At 33.8% G+C, this 17575-nt stretch overlaps 1 protein-coding gene across 5 annotated transcripts in view; it reads left to right on the top strand.

Annotated features, from left to right (window-relative positions):
- LOC126742538 (syntaxin-1A) overlaps positions 1 to 17575 on the top strand; it is a 101717-nt gene that overhangs the window by 2226 nt on the left and 81916 nt on the right. For all 5 annotated transcript variants that reach the window (XM_050449193.1, XM_050449194.1, XM_050449196.1 and 2 more), the window contains exons 2-3: positions 6366 to 6458; positions 6519 to 6618. In XM_050449193.1, coding sequence (XP_050305150.1) covers positions 6366 to 6458; positions 6519 to 6618 — 193 coding nt within the window. The remainder of the gene's footprint in view (positions 1 to 6365; positions 6459 to 6518; positions 6619 to 17575) is intronic.

The raw sequence follows: 17575 nt of genomic DNA, 5'->3' as shown, positions 1-17575 counted from the left end.
ATGCACCCCAAAATGGAAGAGCATACCTTAAATGCGACTCGAACAAAGCAAAGTACACATCACGAGCAACATCTCTCCCCAGTTCATGAACGGTTGCCCTAACAGAGAAGCAGCCAGAAGCAAGTTTTTTATTTAACTTTATTATATGGTCAGAAAACTTTAAATCTTTATCAATGACTAAACCAAGAAATGCAGAATTGTCTACCATGTCCAATGCGTTCTCACCAAAATCAAGACTCTCAGCTTGAAAATTGAAACCAATAATGTGGGACTTTGACATATTTAAGCAAAGTTGATTGGAATCACACCATTGCTTTAATTTCAGGAGATCGGCTGCAACATCTCTGACAAGCTGCTTGGGATCTTTATTCGACCATAAAACCGTTGTGTCGTCAGCAAACAATGTAAAATGTCCACATATGCTAAGAGTAATAAGATCATTAATGTATACAAGAAATAGAAGGGGACCAAGAACTGACCCCTGTGGAACACCACAATCCACAGACTCCCTACCAGACAAGTCACCATTAAGGTACACAGACTGCTCGCGACCAGACAAATAGCACTCAAACCACTTCAGTGCAACACCCCTAACTCCATAAGCAGAAAGCTTCTGAAGCAGTATCCTATGACTCACACAATCAAAAGCCTTGGACAAGTCACAGAACACCGCCGCAGTCGCCTCTCTTCCATTAACACCCTGGAGAAGTTTGGACAAGAAATCAAACATAGCGTCAGAGGTGCTTTTCCCTGATAGAAAACCAAATTGTTCATCTCGAAGAACCCCTTCCTCCAGAAGAAACTTTAAAAGACGATCCTTCATAAGTCTTTCAATTAACTTAGATAAAGTAGACAAAATTGAAATCGGCCTATAGTTGGATGGACTAGAACGATCACCACCCTTATAAAGAGGCAAAATTTTTGCTAATTTTAGGCAAAGAGGAAATGTGCCCAACTGAAATAAAATATTAATAGCATCAGAAAGAGCCTGAATAGCACTCAAAGGAAGTTTTCCCAATAAATTCACTGAAATACCATTGTCACTAGATGCCCTTTTCTTTTTCATCGATCCTATAGTGCAAAAAATCTCCCTGGGAGTAGTGGGGCTGAGGTAAAATGAGTTTCCACTAGTGGTAGGTAAAAATTTGAGAGGGTCATAAGTGGAAGAGAGACCCTTTGTGAGGATATCAGCAACCGAACAAAAGTACTGAACGACCAACTATGATTTTTTATAGACAAAAGCTTCAGAATAAGATAGACTACGGAATATAAAAATACAGATTACCTTATTTTCTATCAAGTGTTATTATTTATCTAATTATATGTTTATTTTCTTTATAAATTAAACTTAAAAGCAATTATAAATAACTTAAACAATGGCTAACAATGAGGTAATTATACTGAAAGAATTGGAAAAAAAGGAAATCCAACTTGATCTAATAAAAGACAGGCGTTATGATGTTAATGAATTTAAAATTCAAAAAGCACGAAATTCCTCCTTAATAAACAAAAAAAATTAAACATGGTACATTTAAATATCAGAAGTTTAAGAAAAAATTTTGACAGCTTTTTAGCATTTATAGATACTTTTGTCTTGATAAACTTGACATAATTGTACTGGGTGAAACTAGGCATATTCCAGAAATAAAAAACTACTATCCCAGGACATAAGAGATGGTATTCAATTTGAAATAGAACATACAACTCTCCCTACTTCAAAAATAATGCTAACTAAACTGACATTCTCCTTAAGCTCTATACAGTATTCACTCATAGCATGCTACAGATCTCCCAACACCTCAGAAAATTTATTTCTTAATGACTTTGATCTTTATCCAAATAATTTACCAAAAAAAGAAGGCATTAGTATTATAATTGGTGACTTCAACATTGACATCTTAAATAAAACAAACATAATAAGCACTAGATATATAAGTATGCTCCTTTACTATGGTTACGGCTCACTTAATCACTCATATACTAGAGTAACACAAGATAGTAATACATGTATTGATCATCCGTTCATACGACAAAATGGTCCACAAAGAAACAAATTAAATTTTAATCTTTACATTTTAGAGACTTATATAACAGATCATTACCCTATTTATCTAGAGATTTTCTCCAAGCTAGACTACCCTAGTGATAATACTAAGAACCTAAAAACTCATTATACAATATTTGAAAAGCAAAAGTTTATAGAACTTATACAAAATCAAAACTGGCAGGACGTATATGAAATAAAAAACTCAATCCTGGCATACCAAAAATTCATAAACATTTTTAATGTACAATAAATAAGATATACAACAAAAAAAACACACAAAAATTAAACCCTGGATAACTGAAGGTATTATTACATCAATTAAAAGAAGAGACCAAATGAAGGAAAAGTTATTAAAAAATAAAAATAATGACACACTGAAACTTGAATATAAAACTTATAGAAATAATTTACAGAAATTAATAACTACTACTAAAACTAACTACTATATTCAAATTCAAATAGTTTATTGTCCAACAGGAAAATTCCCAATTACAAGACAATCGAAATAATTAAAATTAAAACAGTACAAGTTATAAGCACCTTAAATAAGTAGTACAAAAAAAATAATATAAGATCCAATATAGAGTGATAACAAAATTTAAAACAATAGCATAATTGTAAGAATATAAGACACACTAACCAAATGATAACAATCACAGAAAAATAATCAGGTATCATTCAAATTAAGAGAGGAACACATCCTTTTTTTAAAAACATATTCAGTGCTGCTAAAGCTGTTGACATCTATAGCATTCATCTGATTATACCATGTACAGCACGGCACAGTGGAGCTTTGCTGGACAGATTTGTTAAGTTAAGAGAGGGATAAAATATATGGTGCCTCCTTGTATTGGCAGGAGGAACAAATAGAGGTAGCCTCTTTAAGAGCTCAGAACAATTAATTTTATTATTGCAAAGTTTATATAAAAATATCTGACTAGAGAGAATAGTATTTTGCTTTAGTGACAAATAGTTGAATCTATTCAGCAGGTACTCCTGTTCCACACCTCTTACTGGATATACTCCATCCAACTTAACAGAAAGTAACTTTAAGAATCTGCGCTGTACATACTCCAGTCTGGTAACATGAACATCATAGATGGGGAACCACAACATAGAGCCATACATTAATTTAGACCTTACTAATGAATTGTACAATACAGTCAAGCTGGATATATTCTTAAATTGAGAAGTGGACCTCACTATAAACCCAAGGGATTTTAAGGCTGAACCAGTGACCTGTGCTACATGCTGGTTGAATGTGAGCCTCTTATCTACTTCAATGCCCAAATCCTTCACTGAAGAACAGTCTAGCAACTGAGAACCACTCAATATATATGGGTATAAAATCTCTTCATGAAGAATGGAAATTGTCATTTTTTTACATTTGTCACAGTTTAGGGATAGTTTATTTCTTTCACACCATTCAAAGACCCTATTCATGTCCTCTTGCAGCTTCAGGCAGTCCAGCATAGTACGAATGATACGAAACAACTTCAGATCATCAGCAAATAAAAGACAGAAACTCTTTATACAATCAACTAAATCATTAATAAATAGATCGAACAGCATTGAGGCGAGGTTACTGCCTTGCCGCACCACTCGAAGCCACGTAATACTCAGACCCAAAACCATTAAATTCAACATACTGAAGCCTGCCAGTCAGATATGAGATGAAGAGCTCCACCAGACAAGGATGAAAACAAACTGCAAGATAGAAAACATGATATTAAAAAGATGTATGAAATTCTGAGTGACGCATCTAATGAACCTAAAGTTAAATCTACGAGACATTTATATAAAAGATCTAAATAATAAAGACTTTGAAAATGACACAGAGATGGCCAATTTCTGTATTGAATATTTCTCTAAAATAGGAACTAGTATGGCATGTCAAATTCCTGATACAACCACAAAGCTTAATCTAAATTATCCATCTTTCTTAAACTCCATGTCGTTAAAGCCTATAACAAAAAATGAACTAATACTTCATGTTAATTCATTAAAGAAAAGCAGTTCCCCAGGTCCAGATGGCATATAACTTCTGAGATGGTAAAGCTGTGTCATCCATATACTGTTGGACCACTTAAATATATATTTATTTACTCATCAGCAAAGATACCTGAAGAACTCAAAACTTCAATTATTACACCAATTTATAAAAAAGGAAGTAAGAGTGATGTTTCTATAGACCAATAAGCTTAATAAATACATTTGGAAAAATTTTTGAGAAATGCTTAAAAGAAAGATTATATGACTACCTAAATAAAAATAAAGTACTTAACAAAAATTAATTTGGTTTTCAAAAAAAAACTGGTACAAATGATGCAATGTATAGTCTAATAGAAAACATAAAATATGGATTGGAGCAGGAAAAAAATGTGTTGCGGTTTTTATGGATCTAGCAAAGGCCTTTGACACTGTACCCCATTCTAAGTTACTTCATGTTCTTGAAAGATATGGAATTAGGGGTGTAGTGTTGGGGCTCTTTAGCAACTATCTACAAGAAAGAAAGCAAATGGTAAAAATTAGAGATTCCCTGAGTGACCCTAGCACTGTGCAAATTGGAGTGCCCCAAGGCACAGTGCTGGGACCCTTACTCTTTATTTTATATATAAACTCCCTTTTATCCTTGCATATAGGTGGCATGGCACTATCTTATGCGGATGACACAGTTCTTGTATTTAAGGATGTTACTTGGACTCTTGTAAGAACGAAACTCATAAATGGCATGAGGAAGGTAAAGATGTGGTTAAACAAGTATAAATTGTCCCTAAATATCTTAAAAACTGTTTATGTCGCCTTTTCTCTAACAGATGCAAATCGGCCAAATTTTAAGGAAATAGTTATTGATGGACAACAAAACTTTATTATAAAAGAAGTAGAAAACACTAAACATCTAGGTATAATAATAGACAAAAAATTAAAATGGACACCACACATTCAAAACTTAACATCTTAATTCATAAATTTTTCCTTATTAGAAATATATTGAATAGAAACCTTTAATAATGTTGTACCAATCATTTGTGGAATCTCTGATATGCTATGGTATAGTTAGTGACCTGGGGTGGACTCTACAATAATGCTCTTGAATCCTTAAAAACTGTTCAAAATTATATTATCAAAATAATCTATAAAAAAGACAGATTGTACCCCACCTCGCTCTTGTATGATACCAAAATACTTAATATTAGATCCTTATATCTATACTCCAGTTGTGTATTCTGGTATAAATTTAAAGATAAAAACTACATAAGTCACCAACATGAAACCAGACAACTAACTGAAAGACATCTTAATGTACCATTTCGCAGATTCGATGGAAGCCAAAGATGTAATTCTGTAATAGGACCAAAAATTTTCAATAAGTTACCACAGACAATTCGGGAGATTACAAATAAGCATAAATTTTCAGAACTTTGTAAAAGATTTATCTATGAAAATTATGATGCCTTACTTGACCTTCTATAAATAACTATTAACGTTTTCCTCTTCTTCTGAAATTTTTAATATTTGTGTCTTATAGTTGTTTTACCTGTATTTTAAATGCACTACCCTCAGGTTTATGTAAATTAGTGGTATGGGGCCCCTAGTAAATATAATTATGTAAATTTTCAAATATCAAATATCAAAGGTGGCAGCTACTCCCAAATATGTATGTAGAAGTCCAGAATATTTTCCAATTTTTTCATCATTAAGAGTCAAAAAATGCTGATTCAATTATATGCAGAAATGAGTCAGTATTTATTTATTTATTAACGGTATCCACCAATTTTACAAAAACAAAATAATACAAAAGATACTAATATTAATACAACTTAAGCTAGATAATAGTAAGACATAAATCAATGTTACAAATTAATTTAAAGAAACCTGTGAAGGTTACGGGTCACTAATTAATTTGAACTATACCTATCGAAAGAACGTTGCATTCTAGTTATATGATTGTGCTGTCCATAAGAACTACTATCAAAATCTATATAGAAGAGTTTTTTAAGTCCAGTTAATTTTTATACAGCCTATTTAAAAGATAATCACAGTCATGCCATATATAAAACACAAGTCTGAATTATTACGCCTTAACTCAAGAGGGTCCAAGGAGAGAACTAACATGACCGACTTGTAATCAGTATGACCATTAGCTAATGGAACCTTAAGTTTAAAAGAACAATTTCTTAAAAATTTATTTTGGACTCTCTCAATATTTTCAATATGCGATTTATAAAATGGAGACCATACGGAACTAGCACTAGAACGGACTAACGAACAATGTATAATTGATGTATATGTATATTTGAACAATATGTTTTTCCAGGCCCAAAGCGACGACGATGACGTCGGCACCGACGACGTCGCCGTTACCGTCGAAGGCCGCGACGGTGAATTTATGAATCAGTTCTTTCAAGAGGTAACCCCCTATCTCTCCCTTAAAAAAAATAATTAATTAATTACGTAATTAATCTCGTAGGTGGAGGATATACGCGAAATGATCGACAAAATCCAGGCGAACGTCGAGGAAGTGAAGAAGAAACACAGCGCCATATTGTCAGCACCCCAAAGCGACGACAGTAAGTTCTGTTATTTTTTTTTTTAATGTAAATCCAGAAAAAATGATGTTCATATCTCAAGTCCGGTCCAGACATTAATAAAATCCAGAGCCGACCAGGCTTTTCCAGAACATGTAAGCCTCAAGGTTGGGGAGGGGTTTAATCCTAAAAGGGGCGGATTTTTAGTTATAGTTTTTTTTTGGCCGAAAACTCCCTTTTAATGGCATAAAATCACGAAATAACGTTCGGTTTTTAACGATTTAATGCCAAACGAAAGGGTGTTTTATCAAGCAGATTCAATCAAACAAAAGGGGAGGTTGAACTATATCAATCATGGGGTTTCGTTTGAAAGAGTTGAATAAACATAATGATTTTTTGCATTTTAATAAATGACTTTATTTATCAATCCTTGACTGAAACATGTGACCTTTAAATCACCTTTCTCGGCTTCTTCGCCATTTCATTAATCAGCCTCAACATTTTTTAAATATTTAAATTGAAATCATTTCACCTGTGTATTGTTATCGCGCTATTAATACCCCATTATGCCATACAATAAAGTGAGTCATGAGAATAGAGGAATCATCGCGATAATTCCGAGATTAGCGGTGATAAGGTTTGCCAAAAAATAAATAATATTATTTTTTTTTAAATACGCGTTTAAGCCCCCATATTGTTCGAAATATTTATGTCAATGTCATTGTATTAATTAGGCCTTGACACTGTGAATTTCTTATTTTGTTTTTCGAAACTGATAAGGATGCAGCAGTATTTCCCTTGATTGGTATGCGGGATTATAATGGGGAAAAATGCATAATTTCTTATTTTAATGTATGAATAATGTGGTGAAATGAGAACTGGGTAAATGTAATGGATGCGGTCATCATGAGTAATAATGTAAACTGTGTGAAAACCGTTTTTGTTTATTAAGTTTTCACTTGTTTTGTTGATTTTTCGAGACTATTTATTGATGACTAAATTTTACATAAAATAACAACAGCACAACCGACAATAATTCATTAAAAAAAAAAGAATTACAAAATCTGCACGTTTATCTCTATTTATTTTGTTACTTTTTAAAAAACAGTATTGCTATGTCTGTCTTGCCTATGGGTCGTCCCATTAATTTTTAAGTTTATCTCTGTTCGACTTTTAACATCTTTAATAAGTAAGACTAAAAACGGAATCGATGCATTAACGTACCCCGTTATTTTTTACCGTGCAAGACTTGTATCGACATTTTGCACTGCTTGTATCGATAAGCTCGTGTGAAATTAAAACATTTTCTTAAAAGTCCAGTATCGATATTTCTAAGGGCTAGTAGTATGCATTTTATTTTGTCTAAAAATGGTATGAAAACTGCTTTGTTATTAAGTTTTGTGTATCGATGTTTCTCTGAAACCAAACACAATTAAAAACCTTATAACTATTTCTGTCTGACCCATGGGTTTTGTCATAAGCTTATCTCTCTTATTTGCCCCGTTATTTTTTACCGTACAAGGCTTGTATCGACATTTTGCACTGCTTGTATCGATAAGCTCTTGTGAAATTAAAACATTTTCTTAAAAGTCCAGTATCGATATTTCTAAGGGCTAGTAGTATGTATTTTATTTTGTCTAAAAATGGTATGAAAACTGTTTTGTTATTAAGTTTTGTGTATCGATGTTTCTATGAAACTAGACACAATCAAAAACTCTATAGCTAGCTATCTCTGTCTGGCCCTTGGGTCTTTCCATAAGTTTATTTCTGTTAGACTCTTAACATCTTTAATAAGTTATTAACGTCCGGCGTTATTCTTTACGGTGCAAGGCTTGTATCGACTTTATACTCTGTTTGTATCGATAAGCTTGTCTTTAATAATGTAATATTATCCTCAAAAGTCCAGTATCGATATTTTTAAGGGCTAGTATCGTTTTCATCTTTGTGTCCCAATATGTCGTAAAGTCACTTTTATTTTTTTTTAAATTGTATGAATACCGCTTTGTTATTAAGTGTTCGCTTGTTTTGTTAGTTTTTTGAGATAATTCTATTCCGGGTTTTTATTTATTCATTTTTTGGCTAAATGTGTTGTAAAACAGTGCAACTGACAACTCATTAAAAAATCTTCAAGCTTATCTCTGTTTGTTTCTAGGAAACTAAATACAAATAAAAACCCTATAACTATCTCTGTCTGGCCTATGGGTTTTGCCATAAGTTTATGTCTATTAGACTTCTTGCGTTGTAAAAAAGTGTGTCAATGTTTCTGTTTTGTTGCTGCTCCGCTGCTGGATCACCAACTTGTATAGTGTCTCTGCTGCTGGGAACAGCAAGGGTAATTTGTGGACTGTATTTTATTTTATAGTTGAATTAAACAAACAAGTCCATCGTGAACCACTTCTTTATTTTAGAAAAATGTACTTAATATGCAAAGAAAGTGGAGGGCTTATTTGACGACGGCGTTAGTTAGAAGTTGACAACAACTTGACTTTTTTTCTGTCAAAACGATTCAGGTGTTTTAATTAACGTAAACCTTAACATGCCCCTCCCCTTGAAAGAATGAAAATACTTTCAATGAAAACTAGAGAAATACAAATCACTAAACATAAAAAACATGACTTAACCTAAGTAAAAAATGAAATACGCAGGTTAGTTGAAATAAATAAAGTAAAAATGAAAGTGAACTTAATAATTATTAATAACAGACTTACTAAATTAGAACTATTCTAAACAATGTCAACTTTGCTAAATGTCAATTGTCACTAATTGGAAGCGGACACAGTTTGGTAACAGTGCATCTAATGTTACCCGATATAGTTTTCACGGATACAATGCGCACAACACCATCATTCCCTGGATAAAGGGTATTAACGCGACCTAATTTCCACTTAAACGGTGGCAAGTGATTGTCTTTGATAAGAACCATAGTCCCTAATTGAATGTTCGGTTGGTTCTTCTTCCATTTAAGTCTAGTTTGCAACTTACAAATATACTCTTTGGTCCAGCGCGACCAGAATTGTTGTCTTAGAAGTTCTAATTGCTCAAAATTTGATAATCTATTGATAGCAGTATTCTGTAAATCAGGGTGAATAACAGATTGAAGTGATCGCCCAATTAAAAAATGTGCTGGGGTGAGCACTTGCAAATCATTTGGATCTGTCGAGAGTGGCGTTAAAGGTCGTGAATTTAGAATAGCTTCTATCTGGGTAATTACTGTGTAAAGACCTTCGAAAGTCAATATTGTGTTAAATAAAATCCTTTTTAAGTGATGCTTTGCCGCTTTAACACCAGCTTCCCACAAACCACCATGATGAGGAGAATATGCTGCAATAAAATGCCATGAAACTTCAAAAGATGATTCTAGATTTTCCTTAAGTGTGGGTGAATTGCTTTTAAGGAAGGTACCTAGTTCCTTCAAATAATTGCATGCACCTACAAAATTAGTACCATTGTCAGAATAAACATTCAATGGTTTACCACATCTTGCAATAAATCTCTGAAAAGCTTCAAGAAAGGCCCACGTGCTTAACTCAGTAACCAGCTCCAAATGGATCGCTTTTGTTGTTAAACAAATGAAGAGTGCTAAATAACATTTGCTGATCTTGCAACCACGTCCCTTTCGATCCTTTATTTGAAAAGGTCCAGCATAGTCAATGCCAACATCAGAGAACGGAATTCGAGGACTGACTCGGGAACTTGGAAGATTACCCATGATAGGGTTAGGTGAAGTGGGATTGAAACGAAAACAAATGAGGCACTCTTTGATAATTCGCTTTGCTAAATTCTTACCAGATATAGGCCAGTAATTATCTCTGATGTGTGCAAGCAATAATTGAGAGCCGCAATGTATAAGCACTTTGTGTTCATGCTGAAGAATCAACTTGGTTAGGTGATGCTTGGGACATAACACTGCTGGATGTTTCTTATGAAATGAGTACGATGAGTTCTTTAGTCTTCCACCAACTCGGATAATTCCTTCTTTAATAAAAGGAGTGAGACTGAGTAGCCTACGTTTATTTGACACTACCCCAAATTTTAACAGTTGTTGATAGTCATCAAAAAATGACTCACGCTGTGATAGCTTGACTAACATGTCTTTAGCATTGCGAAGTTCAGATATTGTCAAATGGCTAAAATGCCTATCGAATTTTTTAATTCGGCAATTAAAAATGAACCTAAGACAAAATGCCATAATTCAAGTAATACGAGTGAAAGTTGAAAATTTGTGGAAAGGAAATAAATTTTGATTTTCGATTTCCACAAATGTTTGGGTTGTTTTGCGAAGATCTGGCAATTCTGTAACAGCTATTGGTTTGTGCATGTGAATATCTAAGGGCCAATTGATAGATGGCTCACGAAGCCACAATGGACCATGAAACCACATGTCTGAATTAATAATATCGTTGGGTAGCATTCCTCTTGATAGAATGTCTGCAGGGTTATGATCCGTAGAGACATATCTCCATGAGTCAATTGGAGTAATTTGTTGTATAGTGGAAACGCGATTTCCCACAAAAACCTGTAGAGTGTTGGGTGAACATCTTAACCACGCAAGGGCTACAGTCGAGTCACACCAAACATAGACTTCACTGAATTGTAAAGTTAAAGAAGATGTGACCTTAATATAGAGTTGTGCCAAAAGTAAAGTGCCACATAATTCCAATCTTGGAATGCTTAAAGATTTGAGTGGCGCTACCCTAGTTTTGGATGTAAGAAGTTCGACATGAACTTTATTATATTCGTCCACAGTTCGAACATAGATACATGCTCCATATGCACTATTTGATGCATCCGAAAATCCATGGAGTTAAACAGTGACTGGATTTTTTACTGAAATACATCTTGAAATTTGTAATTTATTTAAATTAAACAGTTGCGATCTGAAATGTAACCACTTCTTGGCTATGTCAACTGGAACTGGTTCGTCCCATGAAAGTTTTAGTGTCCATAAAATCTGTAGAAGTATTTTCGCTTTAATGACAACTGGACTTAAGAGACCAAGGGGATCAAAAATCTTTGCCACTTCGGACAAAATAAGTCGTTTTGAGAATTGCCCAACTTTTGAGGGGATATCGATATGAAATGAAAGGTTATCTGTTTCACAAGACCAAAACATGCCCAAGGTTTTTTTTGTTTTTGAAGACCCGAAGAAATGATCAGGAGTACAACTTCCATGTGCAAGGTTTGATAAAAGATCTTTGCTGTTGGACTTCCATTTTCGTAAGTCAAAACATGCTGACTTTAAAATTGAGGAAATTTTGAGGCATAACCGAGTTGCATCTTCCACTGAGTCTGCTCCTGCGAGCAAATCATCAACGTAGAAATTCTTACTTATGATTTTTGAATTCGGGGTAGTGTTTCATTTTCATCTAACTCGTTTCCACCCTTTGCTCCTTTTCTTGGTGCCATTATGAAAAACTCGACAAGGTTTGTTTTAGTTTAAAAATGTGCTCAATTTCTCAAAGAAATATAAGAGGTGTGAAAAATGAGCAGCCCTTGAGGATCCAAATGAATTACAAAGGTATGTATTTTGTACTCTGACACAAATTTGCTAATTTGACAGAATTGCACTATTAGAACTTCTTTACAAATTCTAATTGTATATGCTATAATTTAGCCTATATGCGATAAGATAAATATAATGTAAATATGAATGTAGCTGATTGAAACTATGTACATTAAATTCTAAAATAACACTTCATTATGAATACATGTGAATTCTGGAATGCAGTAGTGGGTATGAACGACGACGATGACTATGACGACACTTGATTACGTAATATATGAATTGAAATGCGATTAATTAAAAGTATTAACGACTCTTTTAACACTAATTACTGACTATTGTATATATATGTTCAATACATTAATGCAGGCGAAGCCACTCAGCTTGAACTGCAATCCGATATTACAGGAGCACTTCTTTTCCCGTGATTGACCAAGTGATGAATAAAGGCTTACCTCCAATCCCTGGTTTTGTTTAAAAAGGATACTTATGGGTAAATTGTCCCTTTGTCTTGCAAATTGTTTGTTGACGTTGTAGAGGCGGCCTTGGTATTTGTCTTCACCTGTTGTGGCTACTGAAATTGTGGCTCCCAAATTGTACTTGTATCGCCGGAAAATCTTGAAATCCGCTCGATGCGACCGAAAAATGTTTTGTTGCTGCTCCGCTGCTGGATCACCAAATTGTGTAGTGTCTTTGCTGCTGGGAACAGCAAGGGTTAATTGTGGACTGTATTTTTTTATAGTTAAATTAAACAAACAAGTCCATCGTGAACCACTTCTTTATTTTAGAAAAATGTACTTAATATGCAAAGAAAGTGGAGGGCTTATTTGACGGCGTTAGTTAGTAGTTGACAACAACGTGACTTTTTTTTCTGTCAAAACGATTCAGGTGTTTTAATTAACGTAAACCTTAACAGTTTCTATGGAACTAAACTGTTTGTCGATGTATTATTTGCATCCTCCATTATTTCACCGTGCAAGGCTTGTATCGACATTTTGTTCTGTTTGTATCGATACGCCCGTGTACGAGTAAGAGTAACACGAAAATTTTAGAAAAAAATTTATTAATTTTTCAACATAATCTCCTTTCAGCTCTATACACTTTTCCCAGCGATGTTTTATAAGTTCGATACCCTTTTTATGATAAAAACTGTCTTGCGCCTCGAAATAGCCATTAACTGCTTCTTCATCCTTGGAAAATCTTTGATCACTGAGCCAGTTTTTTAAGTTTGGAAACAGAAAATAATCTGAGGGTGCTAAATCTGGCGAATAGGGTGCATGAGGTAGCAATTCAAACTTCGTTAATTTTGGCCATTGCAATAACGGATTTGTGAGCTGGTGCATTGTATTGATGAAACAACACTTTCTTCTTAACCAAATGCGGCCGTTTTTGCTTGATTTCTTCGCTCAAACGTTGCAATAAGTTCGCATAATACTCGCCGTTGATAGTTTTACCTTTTTCAAGATAGTCAATGAAAATTATCCCTCGCGCATCCCAAAAAACCTTGCCTGCAGATGAAAGGGTTTTCGCCTTCTTTGGAGCCGGTTCTCCCTTTTGAGTCCATTGTTTTGATTGTTCATTTGTCTCAGGTGTGAAGTGATGGACCCATGTTTCATCCATGGTTATGAAACGACGCAAAAATTCTGCTTAGTTGCTATTAAATTTCGCCAAACACTCAATTGAAACATCTTCACGACACTGTTTTTTCTCGAGTGTACTGTAAGCGGCACCCAATTTGCACACAGCTTTCTCGTGTCAAATTTTCAGTTAATATGCGATGTACCGCACTTTTTGAAATGCCTACTATGTCCGTTAGCTCGTGCACTTTCAGTCGACGATCATCCAGTACCGCTTTGTGAATTTTCTTTAAAATTTCTGGAGTCGTCAGCTCATTTGTTCGACCACTGCGATGCTCGTCTTGGCAGCTCGTACGGTCTCGTTTAAACTCTGCTACCCAATATTTTACTGTTGTTAACGAAGCAACAGACTCACCCAGAGTAGAATCCAGTTCAGCTTTTATATTGGTTGGGCTGAGGCCTTTAAAATAAAAGTATTGTATCACATAACCATGACCAATTTTCTCCATTTTCACAAATTCACTGAAAAACGTTCACTATTGATGGCTGCCAAACAAATACTAAACAACATGGCGTCTTCAAACTTGAAACATATGCTTTATAGATTGTATACTTTCTAATACAGTGATTTTTTCAAACTGCTACCGACATTTCTAGGTCAGGCCGGGTACTTCTGGGACCACCCTCGTATAATGTGACGTGAGATTTTCCTGAAAAGTCCAGTATCGATATTTTTAAGGGCTAGTATCGATTTCATTCTTACTCCCCAATATTGACATTTTATTATTTGATGGCTTGTGTACTTGTTCGTAGTAGTAGTTTACGATTTCGAATGCGACGTTTCGTCTTTTAGACATCATCGGCTTTTACAAAAATCTGCCCTGTAAGATTTTTTTTTCATTTTAATTTACAGAATTTTTAAATCTCCAACTCTGGTTTAATTCTTTTGTTCTGATTTTCATGCAACCTGATTTTTGTTCAAAATTTCGATTTTTTTTTCGGATTTTTAATTTATGCCCCTTGTAGAGTTTTTAATTTCTATTGTTTTCTATTCTATTATATAATTTGTTATTTTAAAAATGCCTACCCTGGATGCCATTAAGTTTAAATTTTCTCATTTTTATGTCCCTTTTTAAAGATCCTTTTTTCTCATAACAAATTCTTTGCGAAAATACGGTTCTGTCCTATCGTGTGTTAAACAGTTTGATAACAAATACTTCTCGTACTGCTCTTTGAGTGATATCTTGCTTAAACTACACACTTTTAGTATCTAGGCACACCTATAAGCAGCAATTACGCACTACTACACTACGACAACCGACTATCAGACAGCAAAGAAGCACTCAAGACCTGACTTGACCAGACCGGTATATGATTCATTAAATTTTCCTTAAAATACACTGCTGTTCAAACCAACGTCTATTTATCCAGCAAATTTTTAAAAAAATATGGAATGCGTTGATCTTATCAACAACAATAGGACCGTAGCTGAGCTCTTTTATAAGCAAATAAAAAACCCGTTTCCAGGTTATTTTTATACAGGAATTTGGGACCACAAACGGGGGTATAAATTAGTAAAATGCGTCCAGTCTGGAGGTCAGGATTAATTAAACGGCGTCGGGTAAAACAGGGAGAGAGAGAGAGAAATTGGGACAATCCGGGAATGTGGGGTAGGCCGCATTTAAATCCGTAACGAGTACATGTAAAGTGGCCTTAAAACAAGGTCAGCGTATTGTTATCCGCGTCAACCCTTTTAAATTAAAATAAAAAGGAGCAAAGACTATAATTTGGAATCTGATTTGCCAACGGTTTTTGCTTTTGAGTCAAGAATTTAGTTGGATGTTATAATAACAGCAAGGAATAAGACCTTAATATTCACTTCTCTCAGTAAATCTATTATTTTACTTAATAAATACTTACTAATAATTTTTCCAGGCTTGTTCGTTTAAGTCATATTAGGAAGTTATCTCTATACGAGATTTTACTAAAATTGTTGCTGAAATGCCTCATTTACACCCCTTTCCAGATTATTTTGTATTCCAAATTCTCTGGAATGAGTCTTTAGAGTTCTCTGATTTGGGTTTTTTCAAAGGAATACTATATGGATTGGTCATTTTTACTTTCTTTCTGTCAATAACAGCGAGAAACATGCACTAAAACCCTTAATTTTCATTTCTATGACCAAATTTATATTTTTACACAGGGTTGTCACATTTAACTGCTTAATGGAGAACTGTCAGCAACCACTTTCGTAATAAGACTTTCAAGTTATGGTTGGAATTTCGGTAAAAATGTTCCCCCTAGATTTAAGACGAATCCCTCTGAGAATTCCTGTTTTCATGCACACACAATAGTTAAAATATAATTCTCTTCTATGTAAATCATATAACTTTCAAAACCACGTAAACATACCATCGTGGTAATTAATGGCGTTTGAAGGTGTGATTAATGGAGTTAAAGAGCGCAAAGTGAGCACCATCACCCACATGCACGTAAATAACATAATGATCATCATCATCATCAAGGCCGACGATAAAATGTAAATAATTTGGTTAATTAAAACATTAGATTCTGCTTTTCGTGGAGGTTCAAAGAAAAAGGTCTTCTTAAGGTGAAACAATGGTTTGTTGAATTTCTAAAAAAAAGCGTACTTTTGGACCTAAATTTAACTATTAATCTAATTTAATCTACTGTAACTGGTTCCAGTTACCTTAAAATCCATCTCACATGTAACTCCTTACTGCTACTATAAAATGACTCCTAACTACTACTATAAAATGAGTATTTTCACACGTAATTTAATAAACCTCAATAGAAAAACACAATTTTAAATTGATATCGAGGATATTAATTAACTGAGACAAGGATATGTCCGAAAAATCGACCATAAAGTCTAAATTTTGGCTCTCCATCCTGGACGCATTTTAAAAATAAGCGAAGAATTATTGTAAAATGAGTGGGTCCTACTACGGTCCTGCTCTTGCCGTACTTAATCATTGCAGGACAGGATCGGATTTTCGTCAAACCACAAAAAAATCTTTTAAAAAAGAATTTACCATATGACGCGACAGGACAGGATTTCCGTTAATTAAAAAAAAAATAAAAAGTTAAAATTTACTTGTACGACTCGACAGTACCAGATTTCCGTTAATAAAAAAAATGTACCCCCTTGGTGTCTATAAATTCTACATTTATACTTAATATAAAAATAACTTTTTTTTTAAAATTAAAAGTTCTACTACGGTCCTTGCAGTACTTTCATTCCATTGCGCATTTCACTGTGGCAGGGCCGTATTACGATACTCAAAAAAAAATTTTTCAAATATAAATTCACAGGCCAAATTTACCGGTAATTAAAAAAATTCCTTTAGATAAAAATTCACTTGTACCACTCGACAGGACCGGATTTCCGTTAAATGAAAAAAATTCTTTCAAAAAAAATTCACTTAAACCCCTGGACAGGACCGGATTTCCGTTACTCAAAAAAAATTCTCTCAAATATAAATTCATAGGGCAGATTTCCGTTAATTAAAAAAAATCTTTCATATGAAAATTTACTTATACCACTCGACAGGACCGGATTTCCGTTACCAAAAAAAATTTTTTTCAAATTTAAATTCACTGGCTAGATTTCCGTTAATTAAAAAAATTCTTTCATATATAAATTCACAGGCCAGATTTCCATTAATTAAAAAAATTCTTTCAAATAGAAATTCACCATATTTCCGTTAATTAAAAAGATTCTTTCATTAAAAAATTCACTTATACCACTCGACAGGACCGGATTTCCGTTACCCAAAAAATTATTTCAAATTTAAATTCACTGGCTAGATTTTTGTTAATTAAAAAAATTCTTTCATATATAAATGCACAGGCCAGATTTCCGTTAATTAAAAAAATTATTTTATATATAAATTCA

The sequence above is a fragment of the Anthonomus grandis genome, chromosome 11 (genome assembly GCF_022605725.1).
Source record: "Anthonomus grandis grandis chromosome 11, icAntGran1.3, whole genome shotgun sequence".
Classification (NCBI taxonomy): domain Eukaryota; kingdom Metazoa; phylum Arthropoda; class Insecta; order Coleoptera; family Curculionidae; genus Anthonomus; species Anthonomus grandis.
Note: the sequence above shows the minus strand (reverse complement) of the source record. Positions and strands in the feature narration are given on the sequence as shown.